At 47.4% G+C, this 15774-nt stretch overlaps 1 protein-coding gene across 1 annotated transcript; it reads left to right on the top strand.

Annotated features, from left to right (window-relative positions):
* The first annotated feature begins 785 nt into the window (after window positions 1-785).
* On the top strand, window positions 786-15702 carry CLDN10 (claudin 10). The gene is made up of 5 exons (XM_080375019.1): window positions 786-1250; window positions 7525-7686; window positions 7851-7932; window positions 14462-14569; window positions 15328-15702. Exons 1-5 carry the CDS (start codon window positions 1031-1033, stop codon window positions 15440-15442), a joined length of 687 nt encoding a protein of 228 aa, XP_080231145.1. The 5' UTR covers window positions 786-1030; the 3' UTR covers window positions 15443-15702.
* The last annotated feature ends 72 nt before the right edge of the window (window positions 15703-15774 follow it).

Raw genomic sequence — 15774 nt, forward strand, 5'->3', positions numbered from 1 at the left:
CTGCTGGGGCATTAGCAAATCAACAAACAGCCCGTTCCCACTGAGCTCTGACAGGCGTCCAAGGGTACACCTCACTAGCTGTTTGGTTTAGTTGTTTTTTAATGTCTATAAGGTGACTGCATCCGGGTTTGTGTCCACACAGCAAAACCAAAGAGCATTCATCAGAAGAACGGTGATGTAAATGTGGCTTCTTATCCTCCAGTGATTGCCCGTCTGGCAAAAAGGTTTAGAAATTGTAACAATAGTTTTGAAATAAATAGGAGGAAAGTAAAGACCGGCAGTGTACTTTCCACATCAATGGCAAATATATTACTGGTGTGGAAAGCAAACAGCTTCGAACAAGAGGAGAAGCCGTGGTTGATAACCACCCCCGTGAGCTGCAGGCTCGAGTGCCAGCGCATCAAGACCAGGGTAGAAACCCCAGGTCCATCACCTCACACGGCAAAACCAGCTGTCAGAGGCCGCGCCGCCTGCGGCCGGGCAGCAAGGGGAGCCCAGCTGAGATTCGGGGGATTAAACCCCCCTCGCCGCCTATTTCCGAGCTTACCTCCCGTGTGAACGCGGAGCGCCCGGTGTGGGCGGCACACCGCGAGCAGGTCCTCACCCCCCGCCCCCTCCCCGGGCAAGGCTGTTTGCGGGGGCGGGGGGCGCCTCCTGCGTGCAGGATGCGCAAACCTGACCCGGCGCTAAGGAGGGACCCGCCGCGCTGCGGCCGCCCCCCCGCACCGCTCACCGGCGGGGGACGGGGACACCGACGCCCAACGGCAGGTCCCCGCCGCCGTCGGTTTGCCTTCGGGTCCCGTTACTGCACGCCCGGGGCGGGCGGCAGAGCTGCCCCCTCCGGACCCGAGCGGCCGGGGGGACCCCGGGGGCGGGGCGGGGCGGGGCGGGGGCGGCCCCGGGGGCGCGGGCAGGTCCCTCCGCAGCTGCGGCCGCCCCCGCCCCGCCGCGCCCCGCCCGCCGCCGGGACTCCGCCGCCGCGGCTCCGCGCCGCCCGCCCGCCGCCCGCTGCCTGCCTGCCGCCGGGCCCATGGCGAGCACGTCGGCGGAGATCATCGCCTTCCTGCTGACCATCTCGGGCTGGGTGCTGGTCTCCTCTACGCTGCCCACCGACTACTGGAAAGTGTCCACCATCGACGGCACGGTCATCACCACCGCCACCTTCTGGGCCAACCTCTGGAAGACCTGCGTGACCGACTCCACCGGCGTCTCCAACTGCAAGGACTTCCCATCCATGCTGGCGCTGGACGGTCAGGCTCCCGCCGACCCCCATCCCACCCACCCACACCCCCCGCCCCCGCGCCGGCCCGGGGCTCCGGGGCTCCTCCCGGGCGGGGCCCGGAGCCGGCGGGGCCGGGCGGTGCCCCCGGCGGGGCTGGCGGGCGGGGGGCGGCGGGGGCGGCCGCGCGGGCTCGTGGGCAGGTGCCTGGGTGTCCGTGGTGGCCCCTCTGGCTTTCCCTCCCTCCCTTGCCTCCCCCCCCCCCCCCCCCCCCCCCCCCGCCCGCCCCGAAGGCTCCGTGCGTGTGGATTTGACACAAGAAGAATGCGGGCAGATTTTTCTTGCTGATTAATTTTCCGACTGTCGTGACATTCCACTTTTTTGTGGTTTTGCCAGCCATGCTACGGTCGGTGGAGAAGAACAAGCCGTGGCGTCGTTTTGTTTTAATTTATGTTCCTTTGCTTTTTCTTTTTGCTGAGCAGTTATTAATTCGGATGTAATTGCTTCATTGATAAATGACAGTGTAAAAGCTTGGGGCGATGAGGGATGCGCAGGTATGATGAAGTGATGCAGAGCTCAGCCTGGGTTTAGGCGGTGTTATTTTGAAGCAAAGCTGAGAGTTTTGCTGTAGGTCCTGAAACCAGAGGCTGCCTTGGGGCTGCGCTTCTTCCCTGGTTAAGGGGAAACTGGTTTGCCCTTTTGGGCAACTGTGTCTCTGCAGGAAAGGTTTGCAACTAAACTTTTGGTTAATAAGTCTGCGCTGATGATGGCTGGGAGAAACAAGGGAAAGTGAAGGTCATGCGGGTTTATGGCCTCAGGAGTGACTGTAAAGGAAGGAAGAAAAGGTTTTTAAAATTATGGCACCTTTTCCAAGTTTTTATAGTCATAAACAAATGCAATATACAGTGTTCCAGTGGCTTTGATACAAAAACAATTTAATAAATCGGGCCTATTGTTCATGCTCTGGCCAGGCACTCCCTTTGCACTGGAGTCTGAGAGTGGATTTTGCTGTGAAAGGTTTGTTTGAAAGGAAAAGAAAGTCTGTTAATCAAATTACTAACAGAGATTAATGTTATCATCACAGGGATTAATGTTATCATGAACCTAATTAATACCACTATCAGAAAACCTTTAACCTCTGTTTGTACAAAGGACTAAAAAGAGGTAATGCAGGCAGCCCTTAAGCATCACTGTTGCAGGATGCTTCCCTTGGATGGAGAAGTACCATTCCCCAAACCTTCTTTTGAGCCAGCCCCGTGGTGGCGGGGGGGTTTGCCAGTTCCTCCAAAGGGCTGGGAGGGCGGGCTGGTCTCAGTTGGCATCAGTCACCCTGTCACCCTATGGCCAAGTGTAGCAGCTGAGAACGTGGTTTCCAGGCTGAGGCAGGGAGCTGTGGTCTGTGTGCAGGTGGGCATGGAGCGATTGCCAGTGTGTAACCTTTTGGATCCACCAAAATTTAGCTGTTCTTTTAGTTCTGCATTAATCTGTTTTCAGAGTGAGAAAAGCATAGTTACAAACAAGGTGTGCAGAACTGGGAACACTTAAAATTCTGAAAAGAAGAAGAGACTTGACAGCAAAGCCCTTACCACCCCTTCCTCCAAACACTGGTGTGTTGAGATGTGGTGTGTTGGGTACTGTGTTCTACTTGCCCAAGGAATGAGTTTCTGAGGCACCTTGTGCACAGTGAAGCAGCCATCAGAGCACTAACGCATTTTGGACAGAAATGAATCTGCAATGCATGTCTGGAAGGGCCTTATCCCCTCCTCCTGGCCAGACTGTTTGTCAGTAGTGGAAGTGGAAGGTTCTTGGCTTCAGTGTTTCTCAGTAACATCTCCAATACGCTGTGGGGCCAGGTCCGGGTGCCCAGGCACAATGTGAACGAAGGGCAGGCTGGAGAGAAACACCACCCGCACAGCACGGGCTAGGCAAGCTGGGAGGGGGCGGAGGGGCAGCCCCCGCAGTCAGAGGTGCTCTCCACAGCTGGCCGAGCCCAGACTCCCCTCCTTGTGGTTACGGGCTCTGCTGGAACCCGTTAGTGTCTAACAGTGGGTGTGCACATCCTCTTCTCACCCTGACCCTTCCCCGGTGCAGGAGTGTACCTCAGGGTTGCGGTACGTCACACATAGCTTTGGAGGATTCCTGTGTCAGCACTAAGGCAAATCTGCCTTGGCCCCCGAGTAGCCTCTCCCTTCCCTCCTTTCCCTCTTTGCACAGACTTGCAAAGCTGGATCCCATTCCCTGTGATCAGGAGCACGGGAACTTCCTCACTCCATCCTCAGGTGGGGGTCTCAGAAGACACAAAAAAGGACAGATCTGGCTTCCCATTGTCCCTGAAGAGTTTGTGAGCAGAAACAATAACCCTATAGAGATATATGTAGTGATAACATGTTGCTCTCCTCAAAACGCTAGGGCAGGACTGGGAAATTACTAGAAATACTGTTGTTGTCCCAGGGAAAGGTGGCTCCGTTCCCCTCCTTCACACAGCTGGAGAGAATTTGCCTGGCAGAGCAGCTCCTGCTCTATGGCAATGCGTTTTTGTCAAATCGGAAACCTCGGAGTTGTGTTGGACTTCTTGTCTAGAGAGACTACTCAGGTCTGCCAGAGGTTCAGAGGCAACACGAGGGGGTAAGAAGTCGGGGTGTCACCATGCCAATTGCTGGGTCTCTCCTCTGGCGTGCAGGAGAAGTGCTTCCTTCTTCAGAAGCGGTGTTGCAGTTTGGGTCAGGAGTGATCCAGAGGTGGGTCCCTCTTACCCTTGATTTGGTTTGCACCATGGAGTGGTCTTGGACTGTGTTCCCCAGATTGCTGTGAGGTGGCATGGCCGCAGGGCTGCCCCAATGGCTTTCAGCCCATCGCTCCGCACGAGTGGCCGCCAGAAAAAATTGCATGTGATGCCCTTCCACATTTATGCATCCCTGTGCAAGGAATCAATTGGGCCAGCCCTTGTTAAGGGCTCAGCCCCACATTCTGCATGCAAGCAAAAATATTCTTGCTGTCTGTGGGACTTTTGTGTGCTACCAGTCGTAGGTAGAACCTTAGTGATGAAACCACCGCCCAAAAGAGGATGTATCGGTTTCCCTCTTTCCAACTGTGGATCCGATGACCTTTTGCTAGAACAGAGCTGAACAATAATTTACTCATGAGTTAAAAGAGGGTATTAGAGCTTAGAAAAACATACAAAAGCAATGGGTGTGTACTTTTGGAAGGAATCTGTGCTGTATCCGTAAGGCAACCTCTTCCACTTCACATGATGCAAACTGCAAGATGCCACCAGAGGCATTTATTGTGAAAGTGACAATCCCCAGAACTTTGCATATTTTTTTTCTGAGTGTCATATGATATGAATATACGAATTCCTCCTAACTCTTCATGAGCATGAGAAGCAAGCATGGGGGCAATGAGGCAAAAAAGATGAAGATCTAACAAGATTAATTTGAATGCAAGACAAAACACATTTGTTTAAAAAAAACACACCTTGAAATAGGTTTCTCTTGGAATGCTGCTAAACATGACTTTATAAGTAATGGATGTTTGTCTGCTTGTCTGTTTAAAACACATGGCTTTTTGTTGCTTGGGAGCTTCATTTGGTTAATACGTACATGACAAGCTCCCTACAGGAGCTGGTGCAAATACAGAAAATAAATGTTTGGAAAAGGGACAGTTTTTGATCTTGAGTGGAGGAGTGTGGAGAAATAGGCAGCTCCCCTTCACACTTCTCTGCGTTATAACCCTTGGTAAGCAATATAATGTTCTTGCTTTCCTGCTTTCTAGCAAGCCAAGAAAAAGTTTAATTACTCCTACAGCCAAGTGTTATGCATCGTTTTAACTGAGGATCCAGATAATAGGAGGCTGGATTTGGTGAAAAGGTTAACTTCACCCTTTCACGCCTCCTAATGCTCCAGTCAGCCTAGTGGGACTAACTGAGTCTTTTGCTCTTCCATGTTACTGGTGTCAATTGTGATTTTCTTTTTTTCTTGTATATTTTGTTTTAAAAATGTGTGCCAGTTGGATGATTACACAGAGTCTTCTGCTTTTCCACGTTACTGGGTGTAGATTGTGGGTGGTTTTGGTATATTTAGTTTTAAAAATATGTGCCAGTTGGGTGATTGCTGTGGTGAACTGAAACAAGTCCCCCTGTGGTTGGCCGGCCCAATGCGGTGAAATATTTAGTGAGGAAGGTTATTCATTCAGCAGAGCTGAGCAGTCCCCCAGCTCATGCTGTTTATAATTGAAAATGATTTCTGGGTGAGTTAATTATTTCTTGCTGTCTCAGTACCCTCTACCTATTCTAAAACTGTGTATTGACCTTCAGGAATAGCTGAATTTCAGCCCTGTGGTTCCTAGCATATGCTGGTTATATTGGTTGGGGTGAATATTTACTGTTTCTCCTAGGAGGTTCAGACATAAATAAAAGTTTAGAGGACCTCCGGGTAAATATGTTCATGGTTCAGCACTTTAATGTGTCAATTAGCTACTAACAGTGTCAATAAATTGGACCTGTCAAAAATAATAGCTTCCTTGCCAGTTTTCATCTCCTGCTTTTTACCTGTGTGCTACAAGAAATACATTACACACAAGTAAAAGTAGTAAAAGCCAATTTTTCTGTGCCTATAGCAAAAATTAACAAAGCAAGCCTGCTTTCTTCAGACCTGGGTCTTGCAAAAATGTGACTTTCTTATATTCCAACATGCGAGCCGTACAACACTTACAGTTATTTCATTGATTATTGTATTTCTTTAGCAGACGGGTTACAGAAGCATGTTGCAAATGAAAGAGGGCTGTATGTGTGCCAGCAGGTGTAGGTAAATGTCAGCAGGTTGCACTCACAGACGTGCAGCACAGCACCCAAGCTCGATAGGACTGATAAAATGGGGTGTTAGGAGCTACAAATCGCCTCTTGTGAGCTGCTTGTTACACCAAGCTATGATTCAATGGGGGTTTTTTAAACGTTGTTCAAAGACAGAGTGGTCATCCTGGAGCTGATATGCCTCCAGCAGCGGCTAAAGTGGGCAGCAGTAAGGAGAGCAGAAGATGGCCAAGCATCCTTGGTAGCCATCTGCAGCTCAAGAACCTGCCGGCCAGACACAGATTTCTCTTTAATGAATGTATCTAGTCTCTTTTTGAATCCCTGTAAACTTTTAGCATCCATATATCCTGTGGAAAGGAGTTCCACAGCTTCATTACATGAACAAGTGCATTTTTTGTATTGAATCTGCTCCCTTCTGGTTTCATTAGATGCCTTCTAGTTCCTGTTTTAATATATTAATCTCCTATATATTAAAGACTTCTATGCAGGGGTGGGGTTTTTTTTTGGTTTGTTTATTTGTTATTGCATAAAATTTGGTGTAATAGGCAATGAAAACATGGTTTAGCTTTCAACATTTCCACCCACTGGAGATCAAAGCGAAAGGAATGAATACCCTAACAGTGGCAGTACATTTTCACTTGAAATGAGCAGTAACAACAGGTTATGAAGAAAAATATGTTGTGATGGTTATTCAGCTGTGTAAGATTGCAGTGTTCCACCCTCTACACAGTGATATGAGATTATCAGTCTTTCAATTACAAGATAGTCTCAGAAGAGAGAAGAGGCCAAGCAACCCACTGTCCTGCTGAAAGTTCCTGGATGAGGGAGGTCCAGCTCAGAGCAGCCTCAGCCAGCACATCAAAATTGTATGTGGATAAAGCCAGCCACAAGTCGTTACTCCAGGCCTAAATACAGCAGTGGTTTGTTTTATATCAAAGGGCTACTGCTGTCCATAAAGCTGAGCAGGTGTTTGACTTCCCTGCAGAATGGGGGTCTTCTTGCTGGATCTGAATCAAATTGGTGGCATGTCCAGGCAGGGCCAGGACCCCAGCCACGGTCAGTGCTGCCAACCTGCTGTCAGTCATGTGGCATCTGCAACCCACGTGCACAACATGACTGACATGTAAGTCTTGCTTTGTGTGCACAGAGTGGCTCTGCAACCTGGGACAGCCACTGCGCAGACCACATGGAGTTGCTCTTCAAAACCTCATGGGTACAACCTCTTGCAGATACTGTACCCAATACCATGCGGTTGTTCTTTGCAGCCCTGAATGCCGTTCATAGTATGTTTCTTATAAGCTGGGCTCAGGTGATGATGCCCTGTGGAGGGTGTACATCACCTAGAAGAATACGCTCGATGGTAAGGTGACATTACTCCAGCCAAGGTCGGACTGAGTTGGTGACAGTGAATGCCTAATGCTGTGCAGAGGGAGAGGAACTACAGCAAAACCTGTTGTGATCCCAGTTCTCACAGTAGTCTCACTCTTTCTCGCTGCAGGTTACATCCAAGCCTGTAGAGGACTGATGATCTCCGCTGTCTGCCTGGGCTTCTTCGGTGCTGTTTTCGGACTGGTTGGGATGAAGTGTACAAAAGTCGGAGGCTCCGATCAGACTAAAGCAAAAATAGCTTGTTTAGCTGGACTGATTTTCATACTTTCTGGTAAATATACTTTATTTCTCTAAGTTTGCATATTTGAAGTCATACCAGAGCTGCTTCTTTTCTGCAGAAATCCGTGCACAATTCTCCATGACTTCACTGGCTTCAGGGTCAGGCCCAAAGCTCTTCTGCTGGTTCCACTGAATGGTTTGTCTTATGCTTTTCAGGGTTGTGCTCTATGACTAGTTGTTCCCTGTATGCAAACAGGATTACGTCTGAGTTCTTTGATCCTTCTTTTGTTGCACAAAAGTAAGTACTTTCCTATACCCATAAATCTTTCAAAGAAGTAGACCTTAAGTTTCATACTGCGCACCAGAGCCCATTTAGACAGAGAGCAGGCGCTTCTTGTGTTGGGCGGAGAAGGAGAGTGGGCTGCAGTTGTATTTAATGATTTTTTTCCAACTGGAGTAACCGTGTGCTGAAATCCGCTGAGCGAACCCCTTCCTGTACAGCGGTTGCTCTGTACTTTTTGCTCCCAGGCTTAAAGCGGCTTGGCAGGGCTCTGCCCCGCTTGCTGCAGAGCAGACAGGGTTCATCAGGAGCGAAGCTTGTGTGTGTGTGTGTCAGAGATGCAGCAAAAGGATCGCACAAGGCAGAGGTGCCCATTGGGCACATCGTTCGATGGGAAAGGAAGAAAATGATTTCCTTAAGCTTATGATAGAAGGTGGTTTCCATAAAGGTGTCGAGCCTTGAGTCCTCTTGAAGAGAGGCCTCTGCAGCTCTGTGCACTTTTTGCTGACAGATTTTCAAATCCAGGTGCTGAAATTTGGATTGTAGGCCTTACCATAACCTGTGATCTTATAAGCACTAACATGAATACTGTGACTATACTTGTGATTAAATTTAAGGGAGCGTTTGTAGAATTGCAGGATCCATACCTGGAGTAATGAGCATCCCTAAAGACTCACTTTAAAGCTGTGCAAATTCTCAGGATCTACAACAGCAGCAATTCACGGACCAGTGCTTGGATTTTGGGTTCATGTCTTAGCTACCAAATCTTGAAAATGTTGGCTGCAAATTATAGCATCATAGAATTTCCTGTTTTGGCCTCTTACACAACATAAAGTTAACTTTCAAGGCAGGGATTTCAAAGTTTTCTTCGTGGTGATTCCAGCATTGGGTAAACATTTCCCTGAGACCCAAGTAAGGGCTCAGTAAGGACCCCCAAGCTTTTCTGTTTCTCCTTGATAGAAAGAAAACAGCCTGAATAAATAACATTAACTGGATCCACATTTGCAGTCGGGCTGATGCTGTTCTCCTGTCTTGAAAACAAGTTCATACTTGTTTTCTCCATAATTCTGCTATAGTTTCTGCTTGTTTGACACGGTGAGGACAAGATTGAAAAGCCTCCAAAAGAAACAAGAATGTGAGGTACTGTGAAGAAAACGGAGCCTGGCTATACAGCCAGATGTTAATTATTCACCAGGCTTACTGTTCCTAGTGAAAAATATTGTGGTTGTTGTGAGAAGTCCCTTTCCTACACTGTATTCCTGTGCTCCTCTGCAGCAAAAGAACAGGCAGACCGCCCAGTGGAATTTTACTGTGAGGGAATAAGAAATTCAGCTTAAATGTTGAAATAAAGGTAGTAACACATCCTCTGCAGAAGTCACCTTTTTCCCCTGAACAACCAGCATAGCTCAGCTGTGGGCATATGTCATCACAGCTGCAAAGATAAAGGCAGAGGGGAAAAACAAGAAGCTGTGATTTGAGTTGTACAGGGTGTTTGCATCTCATGCAGCGACCTTGCATCAGATTAAGCTAATGGTGGCATTCGACTCCTTTCTCTCTCAACCATTGTAAAATATGTTGGAGCTATGTATTTCATTGCTGTCTGTGAACGCTTCCTTTGACATGCATTGTAGAAGCATTTAATATGCTTTGGTGCAGTATTGTGGAAATCTGGTATTGGCTCTTCACTGAGAGGGTTGCAGCCTTCCACCTTTTACCGGACCTTTCTCTCCTGAAGTTATTCTGGTGGCGTCAAAGACAGGCTTGAGATACTGTTAGTGGAAGACAAATGATAAGAGATGTTTAGCATCATCTCAGCCATCAGGATTTTCCTCCAGCCTTCTGCATTTGGAAGAGGCACCCTGACTATGTATGGGTGCAGGAAGAATCAGAGACCTGCCCTCAAGCTGTTGCCTAAGAGACTTCTGGTTTGAATTATGCACCTTACTTGTTGTAGTTGGAGTCCAACTCAGTCAGCCTCACACGGGGCACCAATTGTTGCAGCACAAACAAACCAGTAGGCTACAACAAGGCTTTTACCATCGGTCAGATTCTGCTGTCTGGGCTGTATCCCCTTCCTCCAGAGGTCAGGCCACACTGCTCCTCCTCCATCCAACCCCTCCCCCACCATCCTCAGGGCTATTTAACCACTTAGCGGATGAGCTACAGCTGCACATCGTCCATGTCAATCAACCCACCGCCTCTGAGGCAAGGCCACAGCTGCGTGTTAGCAATGCTGATCAACCCACTGCCGCCATTCCTCTACACTTACTGAAGAACGACGGGCACCACAGGGACACCCTAAAACCCGCCTTAGAAAGAAATCTTAGGCTGGACTTTATGTCCCAATGCAATAGTTAGCACTGCCAATTTAAAACAGCTCCAAAGGAATTGATTGTTTGACCCTATGTACTAACACACTCAGAGTCTTGGGGACAGCACGGGATGCCTTGCTGCGTGCAGCCAAAATGGATTTTTTTTAAATTCAGACACCTCTAATAGGGGAAAATCTGTGCTTCTGTTTTGCTGTCTTGCTGACAGTGCTCCCACAGCTTCTCTTAGGAAACTTATTTTGTCACTTTACTACTTGTAATTAAAATAAAACCACAACCCTCTTATCATTTTTATCCTTTTTGCCCCTTGCCACAGTTTGAACTCTGTAATCACGATCATTCTTAGTGATGAACAGGGTTAGTTTATCCAAGCTGTCTGCCTAACTTCCCATTCTCTTTTTTAGGGAATTGTTTCCTTCAGCTTTCCTGGCTCTGAACGGACTGTGCATAGTTCACACTGGCACTCTTTCCACTGTCCCGCTCTTACATTTGATTCTATTTTTCATTTTCAAAGACTCATAAGATTCATAGGTCTTATTTATGACTCACTGAAGTCATAAGACATTCAACTTGTGTATTTCCCTTAGCTAGCTGTGCTGATTCGGTAGGCAGGCAGGTAGGTTTACATATGCTGACATCCAGTCAGCCACTGAAGCTTCCACTGGTTTGGCTGGAAGTTTACTTCGTGGTCCTAATGCATGTAACAAATAGAATATTGTTCTTATATGCTGATATTGTTCTTTATTTCACTGAATTCTGCCTCCCTGTCTTAAAGCAAAAAATCTGCTTTCAGCCTGCTTGGTCAGAATCGTTGAAGGTGGCTTTCAGTTCTCTGCAGCTGAATTCTTGTAGTCCTCAGCAGTTACCGCCTCTTAAGCCTCTTCATCAATGTTCCGCTCCCCCCTGAGCTGCCAGCGATCTCTAATCAGATTGATTTCCCTGACTGGAGACCGTGGATACGTGGCCACAGACTTTGGAGAGTGGCTGCTTTGGTTCTTGCAACCAAGAATTGTAAGAACAGAAGAGTGTGTTTCCTGCAAACATTTCAATGATAAAAGAGGGAAGGGAAAACCAGCAAGTGCAGAAATTTCATCTAAAAAAGCCTATCATCTTTTTTTTCTTTTTTTTTTCCCCTGGAGGTACCAATGTATGTAAGTTTTTACTTATATATGGTGAGGTTTTTTACATACTGGATTTTGATAAGAGGTTAGAGCTGGCTTTCTATACGCTGAAAAGATGGATTGGGTAAAATCCAGGAAGCCACACAGGCTGATATGCCATTGAAAATTTGAAATTTTCCTCATGAACACCAGTGTAAATCAGAAAGTATTTTTTAAGATGTGGAGGAGAGACCAATTAGGCCAGCTCTGCCACTCATTAACCTAGCGGTGTGGCAGTCACCCGAGAAGGGTCCATACATGCAATCTGGTTATACGTATTGCAGTAACAAATGTTGCTTGAAAAGTACAGACAGTCCCAAGGACAAAGGCTGGAGCCCATGTCTTCTTTCCCAACTCGAGGCAACACTCGGGTAACCCTTTTCTACACAATTAAACCCAATGAAATCTTGATTTCTTTCCTGTACAACTTCCAGAGGGGAGGTGGGGATTGGCCTCCTCTCTCTCACACTAGCCTCTGGGCTACCCTTTCATGGTGTTAGATGGAAATGTGGAAACGAACTTGTTTTCCACTTTCTAGGCAAATGGTCTTGGCAAGTAAGTTGTTACCGCAGCAGCCTTTCCGGGTCTTGGTCCAGATGTGTTCTTCAGCACCATGGGGGTGCGCTGACGTTTGTGGGTAGCCTGGCCCTGGTCCCTGTGCCTTAGGTGTGCTCTGGCGGTACCTGCAGGGATGGAGAGACCCCCCAGGAGGGGGCTTAGCTCACGTCAAAGTTAGTCACTTCAGTCTGCCTTTACAGCTCATGAAAAGAGGTGCCTTGAGGGTGCTTTACAAGTGCACTTTGTATGTCTTGCGTGTTGACTCCAACGGGATCTGGGATCCTAGGTGATGAGCTCAGCTGTAGATGTCTGCTTCCACTCAGAGAACCCCGAGTCCTTAAGCAGACAGAAATCTGCTCAAGTCCTCGGAAAGCTGTAGCACATGGTTGGAAATGTGAGCATTGCTAGAATTAAAGCTTTACAGGTTTGGCAGATTTTGAAGTCAAACAGGGCTGGGTGCAGAGTTTTCCTGGGTGAAAGGCAGCAGAACTATGGTTTCCAGCAGCTTAATTTCAGGGTTGAGTGGCAAAGTCCCACACTGAGTATGGAGATGTTTGGGGGAATCTGATGCTTTTTTAGTGGGGGATGATAAATAAAAGCTCTGTTTAGATTATGTGAATGGAAAATGAAAAAGAAGCCTAGAAGTTACAGCAGTAGCAGGGCCACAGAGAGTCCTGTGCAAAGTGTCCTACCTCTGAGCTCTGGTGTCTCCCATCTCTTTTTGGCAGTACCTCCCCAAGTCAGACATTACTCGAGCCTTAGTGTCCGTAGCATCTGGCACTGATATCCTCAGTGTGGTTTTTAATCCCTGTGACTTTTTTTTTTTTTAAATCTGTGCTTTACATCTGTCTAGAATCTCAAGAAAACGTGGAAAAGTTCTATGTTGTTCTCCAGCCAGTGTTCACCCCCTTGTAAGCTGTTATAGAAGCTGCCGTGTTGTTCTCTGGGTGTCTGGGCTCACAGGCAATTTTTGAGTGTTTTTGCAGTGTCGCCTTCGTAAAGGTACCAGTTCTGTAGAACAGCTTACAGGTGGTTTTGGGTTACATATTCCAGCTAATGTGAAATTGGGATCCGTTCACACGGGAGCATTCGGAACGGGCTGAGCAGTACGCAGCTGCGAAGTCTTTCAGTTGTAGAAGCAGGCTGGCAGGCAGAGGTTGTGGTTCAGCTGCCTCACCAGAACTTACAATAAATAAACTTAATAAAAAAGGCTTGAACAGCTTAGCCACCTGACTGATAACTGCAGCTGGAGGCGGGAGAGGGGCCTGTGTTTGCAGCTCAGGAGGAGCTTGTCAGTCAGGAGGAGATAAACGTTTCCTCAAGGAGGAACTGGAGCAGAGAAGAGGGAGCAAGGGACACATAGTCTGTCCTAATAGTGAGCAGTATGAGACTCTGGAAGCTGGTGGGCCTGCAGTCTAACGCAGGTCATCCTGAAAGTGTTTTAAAGAGCAGTACCTCAGGCAAAGAGCTGGGGAGTGGAGCAGACAAGTGGCAGCCATGGCTTGCTGCTCATCTTGAAGCTCCAGAGCTCAGGTTATGGGCACTGAGCTTGAGCAGGGGGAGGGAAAGAATGTCTTCCCCATGCCCTTCTTCTTCTTCATTTACTACCATAAAGTAGTTGTTTCTAAGGAATCCTGGACTTACCCTTATGTGATAATGCTCCTAAAGCACCACCATCTCCTCTCAGAGTCAAACGGAGCAGTTTGTGGCTGCAAACAGTTTGTGGCTGCCCTGGCCGGCAGAGGGGACGGTTACTGGTGACCTGGAGCTGTGCCCATGGGCTCGGAGGGGATGGTGCCTTCCAGCTTGAATGCAGCCATGGGGACTAGAGAAGCAGAACACTGCTGGCACATGGACATCTGCATGTGTGCACACATGTACATCTGCATGTGTGTACTTACCTGTACGTGCACATGCGTATGTCAGATACATCTGTATATCTGTATGTGTATATTGCACGTGTGTGTGTATATGTTGCAGCTTATGCATATTCTATATGTACAGAACCCTCATGTTTTACACAGGTTGGAGTGTGGGCAGGGAGGGAGAGAGATCCCAAGAGCTTAAGGGAGGAGTTAAGGAAAGCTGTAGGCAGCAGCTCTAGTTGCTGGCTCAGCAAAAGCCCCACTCCAGTTTGGGAGCCAAACCCGGGACAAACCTGAAACAGTCCAAGGGGACAGGAGCTGCGTGCCGTAAGTGGGCCAAAGAACCATGTAACCCGGCAGCCAAGAGGAGGTGTGGAGAAGCCACCGGGCTGGCTGCGTGGGGGGATAAGCATCACCCAGGAGTACTGCAGGGACAGAGTTTGCCTCCTGAGTCAGAAGGGAATAATGACAAGAACACAGGTGAATGGCAGAGCTGCTGCTTTTGTGATGAATAATGTGTATGTCGATGGAAGTTATTCAGGAAAAAATAAAGTTTAGTTCTTTTATTCTGAAAAAAAAAGAAAAGTTAAATCCACGCTCTCTTTTGTTAAACCCATTTATTAAATTCCTGTAGGTATGAACTGGGAGCAGCTTTGTTCATTGGATGGGCTGGAGCTTCGCTCTGCATAATCGGTGGCAGTATATTCTGCTTCTCCATAGCTGAAAACAGTAACTCTCCAAGGTAAAACACAAGTTGTATGTGTTGAAAGAAATCAATACTAGCTCAGTTGTACCCGCTGTATGTATGTAGCTTGATTACTTTTCCAAAACATGTTGTAGTAAGGTTCAGAAAAAGATTGTGTGGATGAAAGAAAATGATGAGGTTTAAGGGTAATGCTCACTCCATCATTAATGTAATTAAGAAAAACTATTGACTTAGAACAAATACTTGTGGTATATATCCTTTGTAAATTTACTGCCACTGAGAAAAAAGTGCGTGCACTGACATAGGAAACGTGGTTAGGTCACTTCATAGGTGTGAACAGACAAGCTACTTTAATCCCAAATCATCAGATTAAAAGTGAGAGAGGTGAAGGACAGCACTGGTGGCAGTGGGAGCTCCAGCAGCAGCAGAGGGCCAGCAATGAAGTGGCACAGCTGCAGGGAGTAACTGTTCACCTAGGATCTGCCACAGCCTAAATACTTCATGACTGGGCCCTAATTTCCTTAGTTGTGAACAGGGAATACGCTTATAGAAACACAGAAATATACAACTATAGAAAAGCAAAAGGCAAAGAGCGATGCCGGAGGGGGAATGTCAAAGCAGAATGAGACCACACAGTGAAAGAAAAGAAGGTGTCCCCCCTGCCCCTTCCCCTGAAATTTATAGGTACGTTCCTATACACTTCTTCTGGTTTTATATTACTACACTGCCTGGATGCAGAGATGTCACCCATCTGCGGCATGAGCTGCAAATGGTGGATTCTCTTTTCTTTTCAGGAGGGGCTATGCATATAACGGAGCCACATCTGTGATATCTTCTCGTACAAAGGTCCACAACAGCGTCCCAGACAAAACCCCACCAAAGCACTTTGACAAGAACGCTTATGTTTAATTGTACTGTTGGAAGATTCAAAGCGTTTAAAAAATGAGTTTGTATGTTTCATTCAAAGTGATTTTCCCCCCACACCCCCAATGTAGTTACCACTAAGACAATGACTTTTTAAAACATTATCTTGCAGCTTTTTACATATTGATGTAAATTTTATTATATAATATTTTAAGATTTATGTTGGTATTGTAAAGTTTATACCTGGAAATCATGAGCTGGAGTTGCTTCCTTGAAAAAAATAATAAATGAGGTATTTACCAATAGAGTATGTTAATTGCTTGTGGGAATGGCATCACGATCACGGTGACTGCAGTGCATCGTTACAACCCCTTCTG

This window comes from Falco punctatus (assembly GCF_963210335.1).
Source record: "Falco punctatus genome assembly, chromosome: 2".
Lineage (NCBI taxonomy): Eukaryota > Metazoa > Chordata > Aves > Falconiformes > Falconidae > Falco > Falco punctatus.